This window comes from Phyllobates terribilis, unplaced genomic scaffold, assembly GCF_046119375.1.
Source record: "Phyllobates terribilis strain yellow unplaced genomic scaffold, ASM4611937v1 Scaffold_470__1_contigs__length_1423970, whole genome shotgun sequence".
Lineage (NCBI taxonomy): Eukaryota > Metazoa > Chordata > Amphibia > Anura > Dendrobatidae > Phyllobates > Phyllobates terribilis.
In genome coordinates this window covers 307,071-325,031 of record NW_027363230.1, presented here as the reverse complement: position 1 = coordinate 325,031, position 17,961 = coordinate 307,071, and the positions used below count along the sequence as shown (strand labels likewise).

Sequence of the window (17,961 nt, the reverse complement as noted above, 5' to 3'; positions counted from 1 at the left end):
ATCTCCTCTAGGACTTTGAGTATTGCACAACTTCCTGTACTACAAATGGGGTTATTTTTTGTCACTAACAAGTACAACATATTAAATCTTGATATGGAGTTACAATGTTTTTATCTCTCACTACGCCTTAGGACACAGTAGGCAATACCTTTTCTATTCCCTCTACCCTCTCTGATATTAATACCTTCATCACGGCTGCCAGTCTCTGCCTACGCCCCAAAAGTTCATACAGTCCTCCACATGGCTTATACGCGCTCGAGACCTTCATTGGTTTTGTGGATAGTGCCTTTCAGGACTAAAGTTCCAAGGTAGATAAAGGGCTGCTTCATTACCAGTCCAATATTTCTCCCCTTAACAGTCAGGTCCTCAGAAGCCTTCAGGAAGAGAGCAATCTTATCATCAAACCGGCAGACAAAGGGGGCGCCATAGTAGTGATGTATAAAGAGGATTATCTCCTGGAAGTCAATAGACAACTTAACGATAACTCCACATACCAAGGACTACCCCATGACTCAACACATCAAGTCAGGACTGCAATAACATCTGTGATGGAACATTTTCTCTCCAGAGGAGTGATTGATAGTAAGGCACATGATTTTCTCACTAAGCAACATTCCATCACACTTGCCTTTTATGTACTCCTCAAAATTCACAAAAGCCTTGACCATCCTCGTGGTCGTCCTATAGTAACCTCAACAGATTTGCTTCTTTCACCTTTAGCAATTTTCATAGACAAAATATTGACACCTTTAATTAAAAAAAAAGTCCCTCCTTTTTACTAGATACAGGAGCTTTTCTCATTTTTATCACTGACCTAAAATGTGTCCCCCACTAAATGCATCTTGGTTTCTTTTTATATCAACAGACTCTATACGTGCATTCCACACTCTGAAGGTATACGTGCTGTACACAGTCTGTTGCTTGAGTCACAGACAGATCATTGAACTTTGCATTGAACTCCTGACCTTAGTTCTTAACAAAAATTATTTCTTGTTCCAAGATACTTACTTCCTACAGACTAAAGGGACAGCAATGGGCTCTGACATGGCCCCCCCTTATGCAAACTGTTATATGGCCACCTTCGAAGCCCAAATAGTTTACTCCAATCTATTCTTCCATACTCACTCCATCGCATGGAAACATTACATCGATGACATTTTTTGCATATGGGGGGGTGGGGGGGTGTCCACAGGAATCTCTAAATGAGTTCTATGACCTTTTGAACTCCTCCTTGACAGACCTGGGCTTTACCATGACTCACAGATCTCATCAAATCAGTTTCCTGGATACCATGTTCCTCAAGGACTAACAAGGATTACTAATCACTGACATACACAAAACCTACCGATCGAAACGGTCACTTACACTTTTCGAGTAATCACTCTTTACAAATGAAACGGTCAATTCAAAATCCCAGCTCCAGCGGGTAAATAGGATAGTGAGCAATGATCAATTACACTCACAGAGGCTACCAGAAATGTGCCACAAATTTGAGGAAAGGGGCTATCCCCCCTGAAATTCTACACCAACATAACACACCTTCAGCCCACACCCTTCTTCAATCCATGAACCGGATTCTGTTTGTCCACAGAAGGAATAGAGGTATAGAGAGATACATAAAATGCATGTACACTAATGCCAGAAGCCTCAACAACAAAATGGAGGAATTAGAATTAATTTTGTTGGAAAATAATTATGACATGGTGGGGATATCTGAGACGTGGCTGGACGAGAGCCATGACTGGGCAGTCAATTTACAGGGCTATAGTCTGTTCAGAAATGACCGTACAAACAATCGAGGGGGGGGGGGGGGTGTTTATATGTAAAATCATCCTTAAATCCCATCTTGTGGGAGGATATATGTGAATCTAATGAAAATGTAGAGTCCCTGTGGGTGAAGATAAGGGGAGGGGGAAAAAATTATAAATTACTGATAGGGGTTTGTTATAAGTCTCCAAAAATAATGGAAGTAGCGGAGAATATCCTCGTAAAGCAAATAGATGAAGCAGCGACTCAAGGAGAAGTCATTATTATGGGAGACTTCAACTACCCTGAAATACATTGGGGGACAGAAACCTGTAGTTCAAGCAAAGGTAATAGGTTTTTGACAACTATGAGAGACAATTACCTTTCACAACTGGTTCAGGACCCAACAAGAAGGAGGGCACTGCTAGACCTAATATTAACCAATAGGCCAGACCGCATATCAAATATACGAGTTGGGTGTCACTTGGGTAATAGTGATCACAAAATAATACGTTTTCATGTAACCTTTAATAAGATGTGTAGTAGAGGGGTTACAAGGACACTAAACTTCAGGAAGGCAAATTTCCAACGGTTAAGAGATGATCTTAGTGCAATAAACTGGGACGATATCCTGAGACATAAAGCTACACAAAGCAAATGGGAGACATTTATTAACATCCTGAGTAGGACCTGTGCACAATATATACCCTCTGGGAATAAACATGCTAGAAATAGGAGGAAACCACTATGGCTAAATAGAGCTGTAAGGGGCGCAATAAGTGACAAAAAGAAAGCATTTAGAGAACTAAAGCAAGTAGGTAGTGATGGGGCATTAAATAAATATAGAAAATTAAATAAATTCTGTAAAAAAACAAATCAAGGCAGCAAAGATTGAGGCAGAGAGAATCATTGCCAGAGAAAGTAAAATAACCCCAAAATATTCTTTAACTACATAAATAGTAAAAAACTAAAAAATGATAGTGTTGGCCCCATTAAAAATAGTCTGGGTGAAATGGTGGATGAGGATGAGGAAAAAGCCAATATGCTAAATGATTTTTTTTCAACCGTATTTACACAAGAAAATCGCATGACAGAAAACATGATTAGTGACAACAAAAATTCTCCATTAAATGTCACTTGCTTAACCCAGCAGGAAGTACGGCGGTGTCTAAAAATCACTAAAGTTGACAAATCCCCGGGCCCGGATGGGATACACCCGCGAGTACTGCAGGAATTAAGTAACGTCATAGATAGACCATTATTTTTAATCTTTAAAGATTCCATAATAACAGGGTCTGTACCACAGGACTGGCGTATAGCAAATGTGGTGCCAATATTCAAAAAAGGGACAAAAACTGAACTTGTAAATTATAGGCCGGTAAGCTTAACCTCTACTGTGGGTAAAATCCTGGAGGGTTTCCTAAGAGATGCTATAATAGAGTATCTCAAGAAGAATAACCTCACGACCCAATATCAACATGGGTTTACGAGGGACCGTTCCTGTCAAACTAATCTGATCAGTTTTTATGAGGAGGCAAGTTCCGGACTGGACCAAGGAAATGCAGTGGATGTTGTGTATATGGACTTTTCAAAAGCTTTTGATATGGTTCCACACAAAAGGTTGATACATAAAATGAGAACAATGGGGATAGGGGAAAATATATGTATGTGGGTTAAGAATTGGCTCAGTGATAGGAAACAAAGGGTGGTTATTAATGGAACACACTGAGACTGGGTCTCAGTTAACAGCGGGGTACCACAGGGGTCAGTATTGGGCCCCCTTCTTTTTAACATATTTATTAATGACCTTGTAGGGGGCATACAGAGTAATATTTCAATATTTGCAGATGACACTAAACTCTGCAGGGTAATCAATACAGAGGAGGACAATTTTATATTACAGGAGGATCTATGTAAACTAGAAGCTTGGGCTGATAAATGGCAAATGAGCTTTAATAGGGATAAATGTAAGGTAATGCACTTGGGCAGAGGAAATAAAATGTATAATTATATGCTTAATTGTAAAACACTGGGCAAAACTGTAACTGAAAAAGACCTGGGTGTATTGGTGGACGACAAGCTCACGTTTAGTGGCCAGTGTCAGGCAGCTGCTGCAAAGGCAAATAAAATAATGGGATGCATTAAAAGAAGCATAGATGCTCATGAGGAGAAGATAATTTTACCTCTATACAAGTCATTAGTGCGACCACACTTAGAATACTGTGTACAGTTCTGGTCTCCGGTGTATAAGAAAGACATAGCTGAACTAGAGCAGAGAAGAGCGACCAAGGTTATTAGGGGACTGGGGGGTCTGCAATACCAAGACAGGTTATTACACTTGGGGTTATTTACTGTGGAAAAAAGAAGGCTTAGGGGTGATCTTATTACTATATACAAGTATATGAGGGGACAGTACAAAGACCTTTCTACTGATCTTTTTACTCTGAGGCCTGAGACGGGGACAAGGGGGCATCTTCTACGACTGGAGGAAAGAAGGTTTAATCATAATCACAGACGGGGATTCTTTACTGTAAGAGCAGTGAGACTATGGAGCTCTCTGCCGCATGATGTTGCAATGAGTGATTCACTAATAACATTTAAGAAGGGCATGGATGCCTTTCTTGAAAAGTATAATATTACAGGTTATAAATACTAGATTCCTTGATAGGGCGTTGATCCAGGGAACTAGTCTGATTGTCGTATGGAGTCGGGAAGGAATTTTTTTCCCCAATGTGGAGCGTAGTGTTTGCCACATGGTTTTTTTTTGCCTTCCTCTGGATCAACATGTTAGGCTATGGGTTGAACTAGATGGACTTAGTCTTCCTTCAACCTTAAAAACTATGTTACTATGTTACAATTACCATCCGTTTGCATACATTTTGCACAAAACCATCCGGAAACATTGGCACATCCTACAATCTGCTTATCCCCACATCCCAGAGTTCCAATAATCATTTTTTCCGTGTTTCAATCGGGCACCCAATCTCAAGGATTCATGTCGACGAGGGCCCCAAACATACAGGGGTCAAACAACGTTTTTTACAAATTCCTAAGGGGAACCTTCCACTGCTTGCAGTGCCACCAATGCAACAACGTCCTACATGGGAACACCATTTACCATCCCCATACCGGTAAACAATACCCGGTCACAGGGTATTTTACCTGTTACACCAACTTCATAGTATACCTCATTAAATGCCCTTGTGGTCTGGCATACATTGGTGAGACGACACAACCACAAGCATAAGTCCACAATTAGATGTAAGAATCTACTACTACTCTTGCTACAACATTTCGTTACATTAGGCCATAACATATCTCAACTCAAGTTCCAGGTCATTGAACAGGTGCTTCCCCTACACGAGGAGGTGAACGTGTACGCCTACTGAAGTAAGGGAGGCCTTTTGGATCCATGAACATCAAACCCTTACCCCCAGGGGGCTCAATAGGGATTATGTTTTATTATCATTCCTGTGATAATTTTAGAGAGAACTGCATAAGTTGTACCACATTGTTCTCAGCCTTGAGTTTTTCACTGTTGGAGTGTACTTATATGTGTTTTGAGATACAGTATTTGCATGTCATTTAAGGGATTTTCTTTCATTATCATGGTATTTATTTTGCATTCTTTATGTTGCAGAACGGCTTCTCCTTATTTTAATCACTGATCATCATCCTCCACTACCCACAGGCTGATCCACTTACACATGTTCACCTCCTGTCACATTTCCAGGCTTATTATTTTTTTGTCCTGCACGACCTCCATCCCTCATCACATAGTGAAATGCAAACTCCCCTGTTCTGGAACGCACTCCACCCACTCAGAACACCGTTGCTGTTGCAACGCATGACACAGCCTCTGACATGCACATCCTGCACCGTGGAACGCACGTTCGCCCTCAGTTTCTCCAGCCACGCCTCCTCCTAAGCCTTCAGGCAATCGTTAGCGGCGCTCGACATGTCGTCATTTCCGGTGACGTCACTGCTATCCAGACACCGCCTCCTATCGCTTCAGTCCACTTCCAGGAACGTTACACTAGCGGTTCACCCTGACTGGTCTCCTGGGACATTAGGTCCTGCCCTCTGACCACATATACTAGGCTTTCTCCTCCCTTGACATGGCGACCTTAGGAACCAGCGGGGAATACCACATTCCACACCTGTCATACTTCCTGCTCTCACTACTGGGTATGTTTCTACATACAGTGGGTACGGAAAGTATTCAGACCCCTTTAAATTTTTCACTTTTTGTTTCATTGCAGCCATTTGGTAAATTCTAAAAAGTTCATTTTTTTCTCATTAAAGTACACTCTGCACCCCATCTTGACTGAAAAAAAACAAATGTAGAATTTTTTGCAAATTAAAAAAGAAAATCTGAAATACACGGTCATAAGTATTGAGACCCTTTGCTCAGACACTCATATTTAAGTCACATGCTGTCCATTTCCTTGTGATCCTGCTTGAGATGGTTCTACTCCTTCATTGGAGTCCAGCTGTATTTAATTAAACTGATAGGGCTTGATTTGGAAAGGCGCACACCTGTCTATATAAGACCTCAAAGCTCACAGTGCATGTCAGACCAAATGAGAATCATGAGCTCAAAGGAACTGCCCAAGGAGCTCAGAGACAGAATTGTGGCAAGGCACAGATCTGGCCAAGGTTATAAAAGAATTTCTGCATTACTCAAGGATTATGGAGGCCACTGTGCTCTTAGGAACCTTAAATGGAAGATGTTTGGGACCACCAGAAGTCTCCCTAGACCTGGCCGTCCAGCCAAACTGAGCAATCGTGGGAGAAGAGCCTTGGTGAGAGAGGTAAAGAAGAACCCCAAGATCACTGTGGCTGAGCTCCAGAGATGCAGTGGGGAGATGGGAGAAAGTGCCACAAAGTCAACTATCACTGCAGCCCTCCACCAGTCGGGCCATTATGGCAGAGTGGCCCGACGGAAGCCTCTCCTCAGTGCAAGACATATGAAAGCCCGCATAGAGTTTGCTCAAAACCTATGACTATGAGAAATAAGATTCTCTGGTCTGATGAGACAAAGATAGAATTTTTTGGTGATAATTCTAAGCGGTATGTGTGGAGAAAACCAGGCACTGCTCATCACCTGCCCAATACAATCCCAACAGTGCAATATGGTGGTGGCAGCATCTTGCTGTGGGGGTGTTTTTCAGCTGCAGGCACAGGACGACTGGTTGCAATTGAAGGAAACATGAATGCGGCCAAGTACAGACATATCCTGGATGAAAACCTCTTCCAGAGTGCTCTGCACCTCAGGTTTGGCCAAAGGTTCACCTTCCAACAAGACAATGACCCTAAGCACACAGCTAAAATAACAAAGGAGTGGCTTCAGAACAACTCTGTGACCATTCTTGACTGGCCCAGCCAGAGCCCTGACCTAAACCCAATTGAGCATCTATGGAGAAACCTGAAAATGGCTGTCCACCAACGTTCACCCTCCAACCTGACGGAACTGGAGAGGATCTGCAAGGAAGAATGGCAGAGGATCCCCAAATCCAGCTGTGAAAAACTTGTTGCATCATTCCCAAGAAGACTCATGGCTGTACTAGCTCAAAAGGGGGCATCTACTCAATACTGAGCAAAGGGTCTGAATACTTATGCCCGTGTGATATTTCAGTTTTTCTTTTTTAATAAATTTGCAAAAAATTTTACATTTCTGTTTTTTTTCAGTCAAGATGGGGTGCAGAGTGGACTTTAATGAGAAAAAATGAACTTTTTAGAATTTACCAAATGGCTGCAATGAAACAAAGAGTGAAAAATTTAAAGGGGTCTGAATACTTTCCGTACCCACTGTATATCTGCTGGTACCTATTGGATAATCATTATGAGGCTGGTGTTCTTATGGCTGTTTGTCTCCCTAGATCCTGTCTATCCACTGAGACACTGTGTACTTCCTGCTTTCACCTTTAACTATATTCCTAGCAGTCTGGTAGGTCACACTTATTATACAGCCATTATGTGCACTCTATTGCAATGTTTTTGATTTTCAGATAATTATGAATTTCAGAAATACCTTATGACAGTTTGTTTCTAGTACTTTTTATGCTTTTGTCTGATATATGTAGTTTTTACTTTTATTTCTTTATGCTGCAGCACACACTGATGAAGGTCTTGAGGACCAAAACAATTGTACCTGTGTTGGACTGCAATTAAATACTTTAAAATTATGCCTGTCAAGTTTCATTTGCTTTTTGAATGGCTTTGGACCCTACTTGCGCACCTATTCCACCAGTGTTGCGGTTTTCTACACTATTATCTGAGAAAAATCTGTGACTTCTCTGTATTTAGTGGTTACTACTCACCTGGGTAGTCATATGTAGGAATCTCCTCTTTACACTTCTCATCTCCCCTCACATATGTCTCTGTGGTATTAATATGGGTCAGATCTTCACCCTGAAACAAATATTGTAAAAGTCACTGTAGCGTCGGCGTCTTTGCCTCCTGCCGGGCAGAGACACCGATCCCCTCACAGCCGCTGTCCCGGCGTCTTCCGGCTCCCCTGCTGCATCTGCCCGGGGTGTGCGCAGCACGCGCAGTTCCCCGGACACTGTTCTTGCTGTCCTAAAGAGTCCCCAGCCAATGGCCCGGATGACTGCTCCTATATTAGGCACCTCCTCGAAAATGAAGTTGCCGATGCAAGGTTGTTGTTTGCGTGCTAACACTCTCCTCAGCCCTCAGGTTCCAGTGCCCGCCAGCCTGTCTATCAGCTGTGCTCGCCTGCCTGTGTATCTGCTGTGCCCGTCTGTTTGTCTACCTGCATCACCTGCCTTTCTACAAGCCGTGCTCATCTGCTGTGCCTGTCGGCTTCGGCCATCAGTCCCATGGGAGTCGCCTGCTCACACACAAGGTCGGTCCCAGAGTTGCACCTGGTTCACCTTCCCGGTCCCTCCTTGGTTCACGGAGTTGACTAAGCCGCCGTCTGGCCAGGGTTGGTCCAGGTAGGCACTTAGTTACGCCCCTCTGGTCCCTCTTTGTGTCACAGCACAGAGGTTCCACCACTCAGATCTGTAACAGTTTGCACAGGCCATGGAATCCGGTGTCTCCCAGGCTCCTTCGTTCTCAGACCTGTACCAAGAGGTGTCTCACCAGAGATCCCAACAGGATACTATCTTGTCCTATCTGCGGACAGTCAACTCCCACTTGGATGCGCTGTTCACCCAGACTGTGTCCGCCTCTAACCAAGCGGCACCCGCTCCGACGACACCTCAACCTAGTGCCGCTGTGGCATCCGGCTTAGGACCCCAGCTTTCTGCTCCTCCACGTTTCGGTGGTCACCCTGCCCTATGGCTTCATTAATCAGTGCACGCTGCACTTTGAACTCCTGGCACACCAGTTCACCTCCGACCGGGCCAGGGTGGCATTCATCATGTCTCATCTCACCGGAGAGGCGTTGGCGTGGCTTAACCCTCTGTAGGAGAGAGGGGATCCTCTGGTGTCCGACCTCCAGGCCTTCCTCGCGGCTTTCTGGAAGGTGTTCGATGAGCCTGGACGAAAATCTTCGACTGCCTCTTCTCTTCTCCGACTCCGCCAAGGGAGTCTCTCTGTGGGACAGTATGCCGCGCGTTTCCGCACCCTCGCATCTGAACTTGCCTGGAACAATGAGGCTCTGGTGTCCACCTTTTGGGAGGGCCTTTCCGGACGGATCAAGGATGATCTAGCCGGTCGTGACATACCTCCCTCTCTGGACGACCTGGTGTCATTAGCTACACGGATCGACATCCGTTTTCAGGAGCGTTCTAAAGAACAAGACCCGTGAGAGGAGGCCCCTGCGCCTCGCACTGACCTTCCAAAGGCCAGTCTCACAACCAGCATCCCCTCCGGTGTCTTCTCCAGAGTCTATGCAAATAGACCAAGTTAACATGGTCAAGTCTGAGCAGGAGATCAGCCGTGCCGAGGGGAGTTGCTTCTACTGTGGCAGTATAGAGCATCCAATCTGCACCTGTCCGGTGAGACCGGGAAACTCCAGTGTCTAGGACCGCTTGGAGAGGTCGTCCTAGGCCAAAGTTCTTCCTCTCCACCTTTGACTCTGTCCGTTTCAGTTACCAGTGATGAGACCCGCTTCTTCGAGACTGCCTATCTGGATTCCGGAGCCACTGGGAACCTTATTCAACAGGCCGTTGTGGAGCGATATCAGATTTCTACCATACGTCTGGCTGATCCTTTAGCGGTTTCCTCTGTGGATGGAAAGCTTTTCTCTGAGACCATCTTGTTTGTCACTGAGCCTGTAACTCTTCAGGTGGGAATGCTACATTCGGAGAGGGTCTCCTTTTACATGCTGTCCGGTCTCTCTTATCCCCTCTTGCTTGGCCTGCCTTGGTTACAGAGACATGAGGCCGTCCTGAATTGGAGCTCGGGTGAGGTGCTCCATTGGGGTCAGGAATGTCATAAGTCCTGTCTGGTTCCGATTCGTCCTGTTTGACCTCCGTCTACTCAAGCTAACCTACCTGGTCTGCCGGCACCCTACTGGTCATAAGCAGACATCTTTGATAAAAAGGAGGCAGAGACACTACCACCTCATAGGCCGTATGATTGCCCCATCGACCTAATACCTGGTGCTTCACCTCCCCGCGGGCGAATCTACCCCTTGTCGCTGGCCGAGACCCGTGCTATGTCTGAATACATAGAAGAGAATATTGCTAGGGGATTTATCCAGAAATCCACCTCTCCGGCTGGAGCAGGATTCTTCTTCGTCAAAAAGAAAGATGGCTCTCTTCGTCCATGTATGGACTATAGGGGCCTAAACAAGATTACCATCAAAAATAAGTACCCCATGCCTCTCATCTCGGAGCTGTTTGACCGTCTAAAAGGTGCAAAGATCTTCACTTAGCTCGATCTTCGTGGGGCGTACAATCTGGTCCAGATTCGCCAGGTAGACGAGTGGAAGACGGCATTCAACACTTGGGATGGTCACTACGAGTACCGCGTGATGCCCTTCGGTCTCTAATGCTCCAGCCGTCTTCCAAAAGTTAGTGAATGACATCTTCCGAGATCTCCTGTATTCCCGCATGGTGGTGTGCCTGAACGATATCTTGGTGTTCTCCCCTGACCTCCCTCTCACCGGAAGGATGTTCGTCAGGTACTGCTGAGGCTCCGGAAGAATCGTCTGTATGCTAAGTACGAGAAATGCCTCTTTGACCAGACCTCCCTACCATTTTTGGGGAATATCATCTCTGAGACCGGACTGCGGATGGATCCCGAGAAGGTGTCTGCTGTCTTAAAGGGGCCCCGACCTGAGGGGTTTAAGGATATTCAGTGGTTTCTGGGATTCGCTAACTATTACCGCCTCTTCATTCCTTATTTCTCCTCCCGGACTGCTCCCATCTCTGCTCTCACCCGTAAAGGAGCAAATCCCAGGGAATGGACTTCCGAGGCGGAAAGTGCCTTTGTTTCTCTTAATCAAGCCTTCTCCTCCGCTCCTGTGCTACATCGTCCAGATTGCAATAAACAGTTCTTCCTGGAGGTTGACGCCACTTCCTCCGGGGCCGGAGCAGTGCTCACCCAGAAATCCTCGTCCGGGCGAATGGTGACCTGTGGCTTCTTCTCCAAACTCTTTTCTTCGTCCGAGCTCAATTACTCCATAGGAAATCGAGAACTGATGGCCATCAAATTAGCGCTGGAGGAGTGGCGCTACTTGCACTCGGTGGTCATCTACATTCACCATAAAAACCTCGCTTACTTGCAGACCGCCCAAAGATTAAATCCGGGCCGGGCCAGATGGTCTTTGCTCGTTTCAGCTTCACTCTCCATTTCCGCCCGGCAGACAAGAATATTAAAGCTGAAGCTCTATTCTGCTCTTTTCTGTCTACCGATCGAGAGGAGGAGCCTCTACACATTATTGACCCCTCCAGTATAATGACTGTTGCTCCGTTTGACCTGTCTCATCTAGCTCCTGGTAAGACCTTTGTAGCGGCTCAGGATCGGAAGAGGGTCTTACTCTGGGGTCATTCGGCCAAACTGGCTGGTCATGCCGGCCAGAGGAAGACGCTTCTGCTCATTGCCAGACATTATTGGTGGCCCACCCTGCACAAGGATGTTGCGGATTTTGTCGTGGCCTGTTCCTCCTGTGCCTGTAACAAGATACCCAGGCACCTCCCAGCTGGTCGTCTTCTTCCTCTACCCGTGCCTTCTGCTCCTTGGCAACACATTGCTATGGACTTCATGACTGATCTTCCGGTATCTGTCGTTTCTACCGTCATATGGGTGGTCGCTGACCGGTTCTCCAAGATGGCTCACTTCATTCCTTTGCCTGGTCTTCCGTCCGCATCGGTGCTGGCTAAGGACTTCATCCGTCACATCTTTCGTCTCCAAGGCTTACCCCTCCACATGGTCTCAGACAGAGGAGTTCAGTTCACTTCTCGCTTCTGGAGAGCCACGTGCAAGCTGCTGGATGTCTCTTTGGACTTTTCTTCAGCCTATCATCCTCAGTCCAATGGAACGTATTAATCAGATCCTTACCAGTTTTCTTCGGCACTTTGTCAACGCTCATCATAGCGATTGGGTAGAACTTCTGCCTTGGGCCGAGTTTTCTTATAACAATCATGTGAGCGAGTCCGCTGCTAAGTCTCCGTTTTTTGTGGTTTACGGTTGACACCCCCGAATTCCGTTTCCCATCTCTTCTTCAGTGGACAATCCTGCCGCGGAATCTCTCGTCAGTGAATTTGAGACACTTGATCCGCGCTTCTTCAGTCCTCCGAACGGATGAAGAAGCATGCTGATAAGAGACGTCTGGATCCACCTCAATTCATCCGGGAGACAAGGTCTGGCTTTCCTCCAAATATGTCCATCTCAAGATACCATCATACAAGTTGGGCCTGGGTTTCATCGGTTCTTTCTAGATCCTGAACCAAATAAATCCAGTGGCGTACAAGCTGAAACTCCCTGCCTCCTTAAGGATTCCCAATTCCTTTCATGTGTCTCTCCACAAGCCTATTGTCCTTAATCCTTTCTCTGACGATCCAGGTACCACTCCAGCTCCAGTCTCCACTGAGGACGTCTTTGAGGTAGAGAATATTTTGGCCATCAAGAGGGTAAGAGGAAAGACTTTCTTGTGGATTGGAAGGGGTTTGGTCCTGAGGAGAGGTCTTGGGAGCCCAGGGAGAACATTCATGCTCCTTGTCTTCTAGAAAAAATTCTTGCGAGCCTAAAGAAGATGTGGCGTAGAGGAGGGGGTACTGTAGCGTCGGCGTCTCTGCCTCCTGCCAGGCAGAGACGCCGATCCCCTCACCACCGCGGTCCCGGTCAGGCGTCTTCCGGCTCCCCTGCTGCATCTGCATGGGGTGTGTGCACCACACGCAGTTCTCCATGCACTGTTCTTTGGGCGCACGCGCGTGAGCTCCTTCCCTCTTAAAGGGGCCGCGCGATCAGTCCTAAAAAGAGTCCCCGGCCAATGGCCGGAGGACTGCTCCTATATTAGGCACCTCCAAAATTGAGGTGCCTGTGCAAGGTTATTGTTTGTGTGCTAACACTCTCCTCAGCCCTCAGGTTCCAGTGCCCGCCTGCCTATCAGCCTTGCCCACCTGCTTGTCTACCCGCATCACCTGCCTGTCTACCAGCCGTGCTCATCTGCTGTGCCTGTCGGCTTCGGCCATCAGTCCCGTGGGAGTCGCCTGCTCTCGCACAAGGTCGGTCCCAGAGTGGCACCTGGTTCACCTTCCCGGTCCCTCCTTGGTTCACGGAGTCGACTAAGCCGCCGTGTGGCCAGGGTCAGTCAGGGTAGGCACTTAGTTACGCCGCTCTGGTCCCTCCTTGTATCACAGCACAGAGGTTTCACACCCGGATCCGTAACAGTCACAGACAGATGGAGAATTCACATCTATGATCAGCTCTAATCCTGCCATCTCCACCATTCTCATTACACAAGTATAAAACATATAATACTGGTGGATAAAACAAGACTGAGCACAAGACCTTCACAGCCATCTACACATCATAGGGGAGATCTCATGATACATTCTCTCCATCTACCTGATGATCCTGAGGAACATCGGGATCTTCAGGTTTACAGTCCTGTGGAAGAAGAGGATGAGGACATCTCTCTGGTGTTGTCCTCTCACTAGATAGATCTGAAGGAAAACACATACAGGGACTGAATTCATTCTTTACATACAGATAATAGGCCAAGTGTATTTAGTTCTGTCTTATTACCTGTTGATGTGAGGGGCTGGGGAACCTCCATCTTGATGTCCCTGTACAGATATTGGTGTCCTTCTAAATACTCCCACTCCTCCATGGAGAAATAGACAGCGACATCCTGACATCTTATAGAAGCCTGACACATACAATGATACCGTTACCCCCCCGATCCCTTCACAGCGTTACTGTATAAAGTCCCAGCATTCCCAGCAGTGTCACCTCTCCAGTCAGCAGCTCAATCATCTTGTAGGTGAGTTCTAGGATCTTCTGGTCATTGATGTCCTCATGCATCAGGGGGTGAGGTGGAGGCCCCGTGATTGGGCTCAGGGGTCTTCCCCATCCCTCAGACACAGGATCCTGACAGTGCTCATTAGAGGTCTTCTTCACTACTGTGTAATCCTGGTTATGGAGAGACATTAATAAATACCACTACAGACATTTCCAGAGTCCTCACCTCTCCAGTTCTGTCCATCTCTTATTCCCATAGATAAGAATGATGTAATGTGACGTCATCAGAATCTCTCACCTCTCCAGTAAGACGAAAGAGGATCTCCAGGGTGAGGTGTAATATCCTCTCCGCCATCTTGTCCCTGTCCATATCCATGCTTAATGGATGAAGCAGAAACATTTTCTTATTTAGAGGATCCGATATTGTAGAGACCTGAATGAGAAGATGAGCCGATGTAAATTCATAAAAATCCTGTGTAATAATACAATCACTGGAGATAATAAGGGAAATATATGAGATTTACTATTTTGTTTTCTTCTTTACATCTAGTAATAAAACCTATATATTTTAGGCCACAGACAACAAGCAGTTTCTTCCTTGGAGTCGGCAGCTGAACACGTTTCTCATAGACTCATCTTCCATAACGCTAATTCTCGTCTCATTTACGGACACTGGAATCGGCATTAGCAATACTGCAGGAGATATTCATTACACGTCACATGACAAATAACTACTTCATGATGAGGATGACATTTTGATCTTCAACTACAGCTCTAGAAACATATTTGGCCAGAGTCCTGTCACCCACTAGATCACCACCGGCCGTCTATATGATTCCGGACTGTAATCTTCTATCACGTTAGATCTCAGGTCTGATTCACACACAGAAATTTGAGACATTTATAAAAGCTTGTTTGTAAGAACACCAACACAAGAGATATTTGATGCCAAATTCTCCATATACAATGTATTTTTTCTCTCTGGATATGATAGAATTTTTTTAGCATTTTCATGTAGGTTTCCATATATTACATGAAAAATACCCCAAAAAAATACAATTGGGGATGGAGGTACTGGGGGAACATTATACAGAGTGTGGGGGGATGGCGGTACTAGGGGAACAGTATACTGTGTATGGGGGCCAAGAAAGGGGCACTGTACTATGAGAGCAATACAGGATTCCTTCACAAAAACACCCTAAATATAACATTTTTTAAAACCACCCCACAATTTGTGAATCTTCAGGGTAAATCGCTATATAACCATTTGATTAGAGCTGATACTATTAAGCTAAAGTGTCTAAACAGACTTTCTTTCCATAAAGGGGCACTTTTCCGTGTTTGTCATTCCAGAACTGTGTGAGGATTATTAGAGGTGATAGTTTTCCCACCAATTAGAAGGGACAACCGTGGAAATTGGTGTTTTTTTTACCAGCTACAGTTCTGATGTGATTTACTCGGTAAAGTGCCCTTGTGGTAAAGTGGACAATGATCAGTTACAAACAGACTGAAGGAACATCGTCCTCTATTCGGCTCTATGAATCTAGGATGAAATCCACTGCGGCTGCTGCAAGAAAAAGAATGAAGAAGAGCAGACATTTGGGGAGACCACCGTGGCCAGACATTTCTCGGAGATGGTGATAAAAGTTCTGATCTCCGATTGTCGGTGTTAGAAGAGACGACCGCATCGGATTCACAATCACAACGCTGTAAACTTCTACAGAGACGTGTTCTGGATTTACTCCCTGGAATCACTTTCTCTCAAAGGGTTAAATGACGCCTGTAACTTCAACGTCTTTCTATGAAGCTTCTTCTCTGAACTTTATTCCTCTGTTGTCTGTCGGGGAGTTGTTTTCTAAAAAATATATTTGTGTGGTTTTTTTCTTTTAGTTTACTGGGTTAGTAATGGGGGTGTCTGATAGACGTTTCTCCAATATTAACTCTTGGGATTGATAACAGCTGAGAATACACAACTGACGTAAAGCCAAAAAATATTACCCCGGTTGCCAACATACCAGGGCAATTGGGAAGAGGCAGGCAAAGTGCCAAAATTTGTCGCATCTAATGTGATTTGCAAATTCTGAGGCTGCTGCGGACTGGTATTTTTTGGCTGGAAGGGGCCAATATCCATGGACCTTCCCAGCAGGATAATATCAGCCCCCAGCTGTCTGCTTTACCTTAGCCAGTTATCAAAAATAGGGGGGGGGGGGGGGGGACGGACTCCACATCATTTTTTTAAATTCATTATTTATTTAATAGGTTTAAAAAAGGTGAAATACACCCTTTAGTGCCACATGGACAGCAACTTTATAATATTTAGGGGCAGGGAGTGGACATTAATCTAAGCACTCAGTCCTATAACAACTCTCCTTGAACTACCGTACTTTCTGAGGACGGTGGGCCGAGCATCGCATCGCAGGGTCTTCTGTAAGACCCAAGAACTAGTGATCAGCGAATGGTCTTTGGATAAGGGGTTAACCGAGCACGCTCGAGTATAACTGAGTATCATCAGAGTGCTCGCATATCATGTTCGAGTCCCTGTGCCTGCATGATATGCGGCTGTTAGACAGCCTCAACACATGCAGGGATTGCCTGTTTGTTAGGGAATCCTCAAGTGTTGAAGCTGTTTAACAGCCGCAAATCATGCAGGCACAGGGACTCGAACATGATATACGAGAGCTCCGATGATACTCAGTTATGCTCCAGCGTGCTCGGTTAACCCCTTATCGGAGCACGTTCCCTCATCACTACCGATAACAAGATGCGGCCGGACAATCGCAGTAATGCCAGTAGAAAACATGGCTACAGCACTACAGTGTATGGCAGACAATGCCCAAATGTATACTGGCCGTATAACAGATACAAGACATACGGGGGGCGGACTACAACTCCCCCGATACTCGATCCAGTAATGGAGAGAAATCACCAGTATCTACATTACTGTGCTGGAGCTAGGAGAGGAATAATGGCGCTGGGCTTCGGTCCTTCATCCTGCAGTCGTCTGAATGGATCTAATGTGGACGGGAACCAGCTAAGCCGCATTCTGCCCACAGCTGTTACCTCACTGTTCACACCACACAGAGACCCCAAAAGAGTCTCCATGCTGAAGGGGTTAATGCCCCCTGCGCCCAGTAATGGGGGATCTCCACATACCTCCACCTGCAGAGCCGCCACCACATATATGGCTGCTCTGTGCGCACAGGAGCTGTGATGAGGTCACAGGAGGGGAGGAGTCAGGGGTCACATGATCAGGGGCCTCAGTGGATGCAGGACTCTGCTGTGCTGGTTGTCATGGTGCTGGATGAGCTGAAGTTTATGTGTGGGGTCAGGAGGGGTTTACAGTGTGGATGTAGCAGAGCCGTGTGTGTACGAGGTGTACGGAGCAGAGCCGCGTGTGTACGAGGTGTACGGAGCGGAGCCGCGTGTGTACGAGGTGTACGGAGCGGAGCCGCGTGTGTACGAGGTGTACGGAGCGGAGCCGCGTGTGTACGAGGTGTACGGAGCGGAGCCGCGTGTGTACGAGGTGTACGGAGCGGAGCCGCGTGTGTAAGAGGTGTACGGAGCGGAGCCGCGTGTGTACGAGGTGTACGGAGCAGAGCCGCGTGTGTGCGAGGTGTACGGAGCAGAGCCGCGTGTGTACGAGGTGTACGGAGCGGAGCCGCGTGTGTACGAGGTGTACGGAGCACAGCCGCGTGTGTACGAGGTGTACGGAGCACAGCCGCGTGTGTACGAGGTGTACGGAGCAGAGCCACGTGTGTACAAGGCGTACGGAGCGGAGCCGCGTGTGTACGAGGCGTACGGAGCGGAGCCGCGCATGTACGAGGTGTACGGAGC

The 17,961-nt window shown here is 46.4% G+C and overlaps 1 protein-coding gene across 1 annotated transcript in view; it reads right to left on the bottom strand.

The window, feature by feature from the left end:
- The window catches only part of LOC141229250 (uncharacterized), a 51,372-nt gene extending 34,036 nt beyond the window's left edge, over positions 1–17,336 (bottom strand). The window contains exons 1-6 of the mRNA XM_073667439.1: positions 17,281–17,336; positions 14,426–14,560; positions 14,119–14,298; positions 13,912–14,035; positions 13,732–13,829; positions 8,070–8,160 (exon numbers count right to left, since the gene is read on the bottom strand). Coding sequence (XP_073523540.1) covers positions 8,070–8,160; positions 13,732–13,829; positions 13,912–14,035; positions 14,119–14,298; positions 14,426–14,527 — 595 coding nt within the window. The 5' untranslated portion in view covers positions 14,528–14,560; positions 17,281–17,336. The remainder of the gene's footprint in view (positions 1–8,069; positions 8,161–13,731; positions 13,830–13,911; positions 14,036–14,118; positions 14,299–14,425; positions 14,561–17,280) is intronic.
- Between the last annotated feature and the right edge of the window lie 625 nt (positions 17,337–17,961).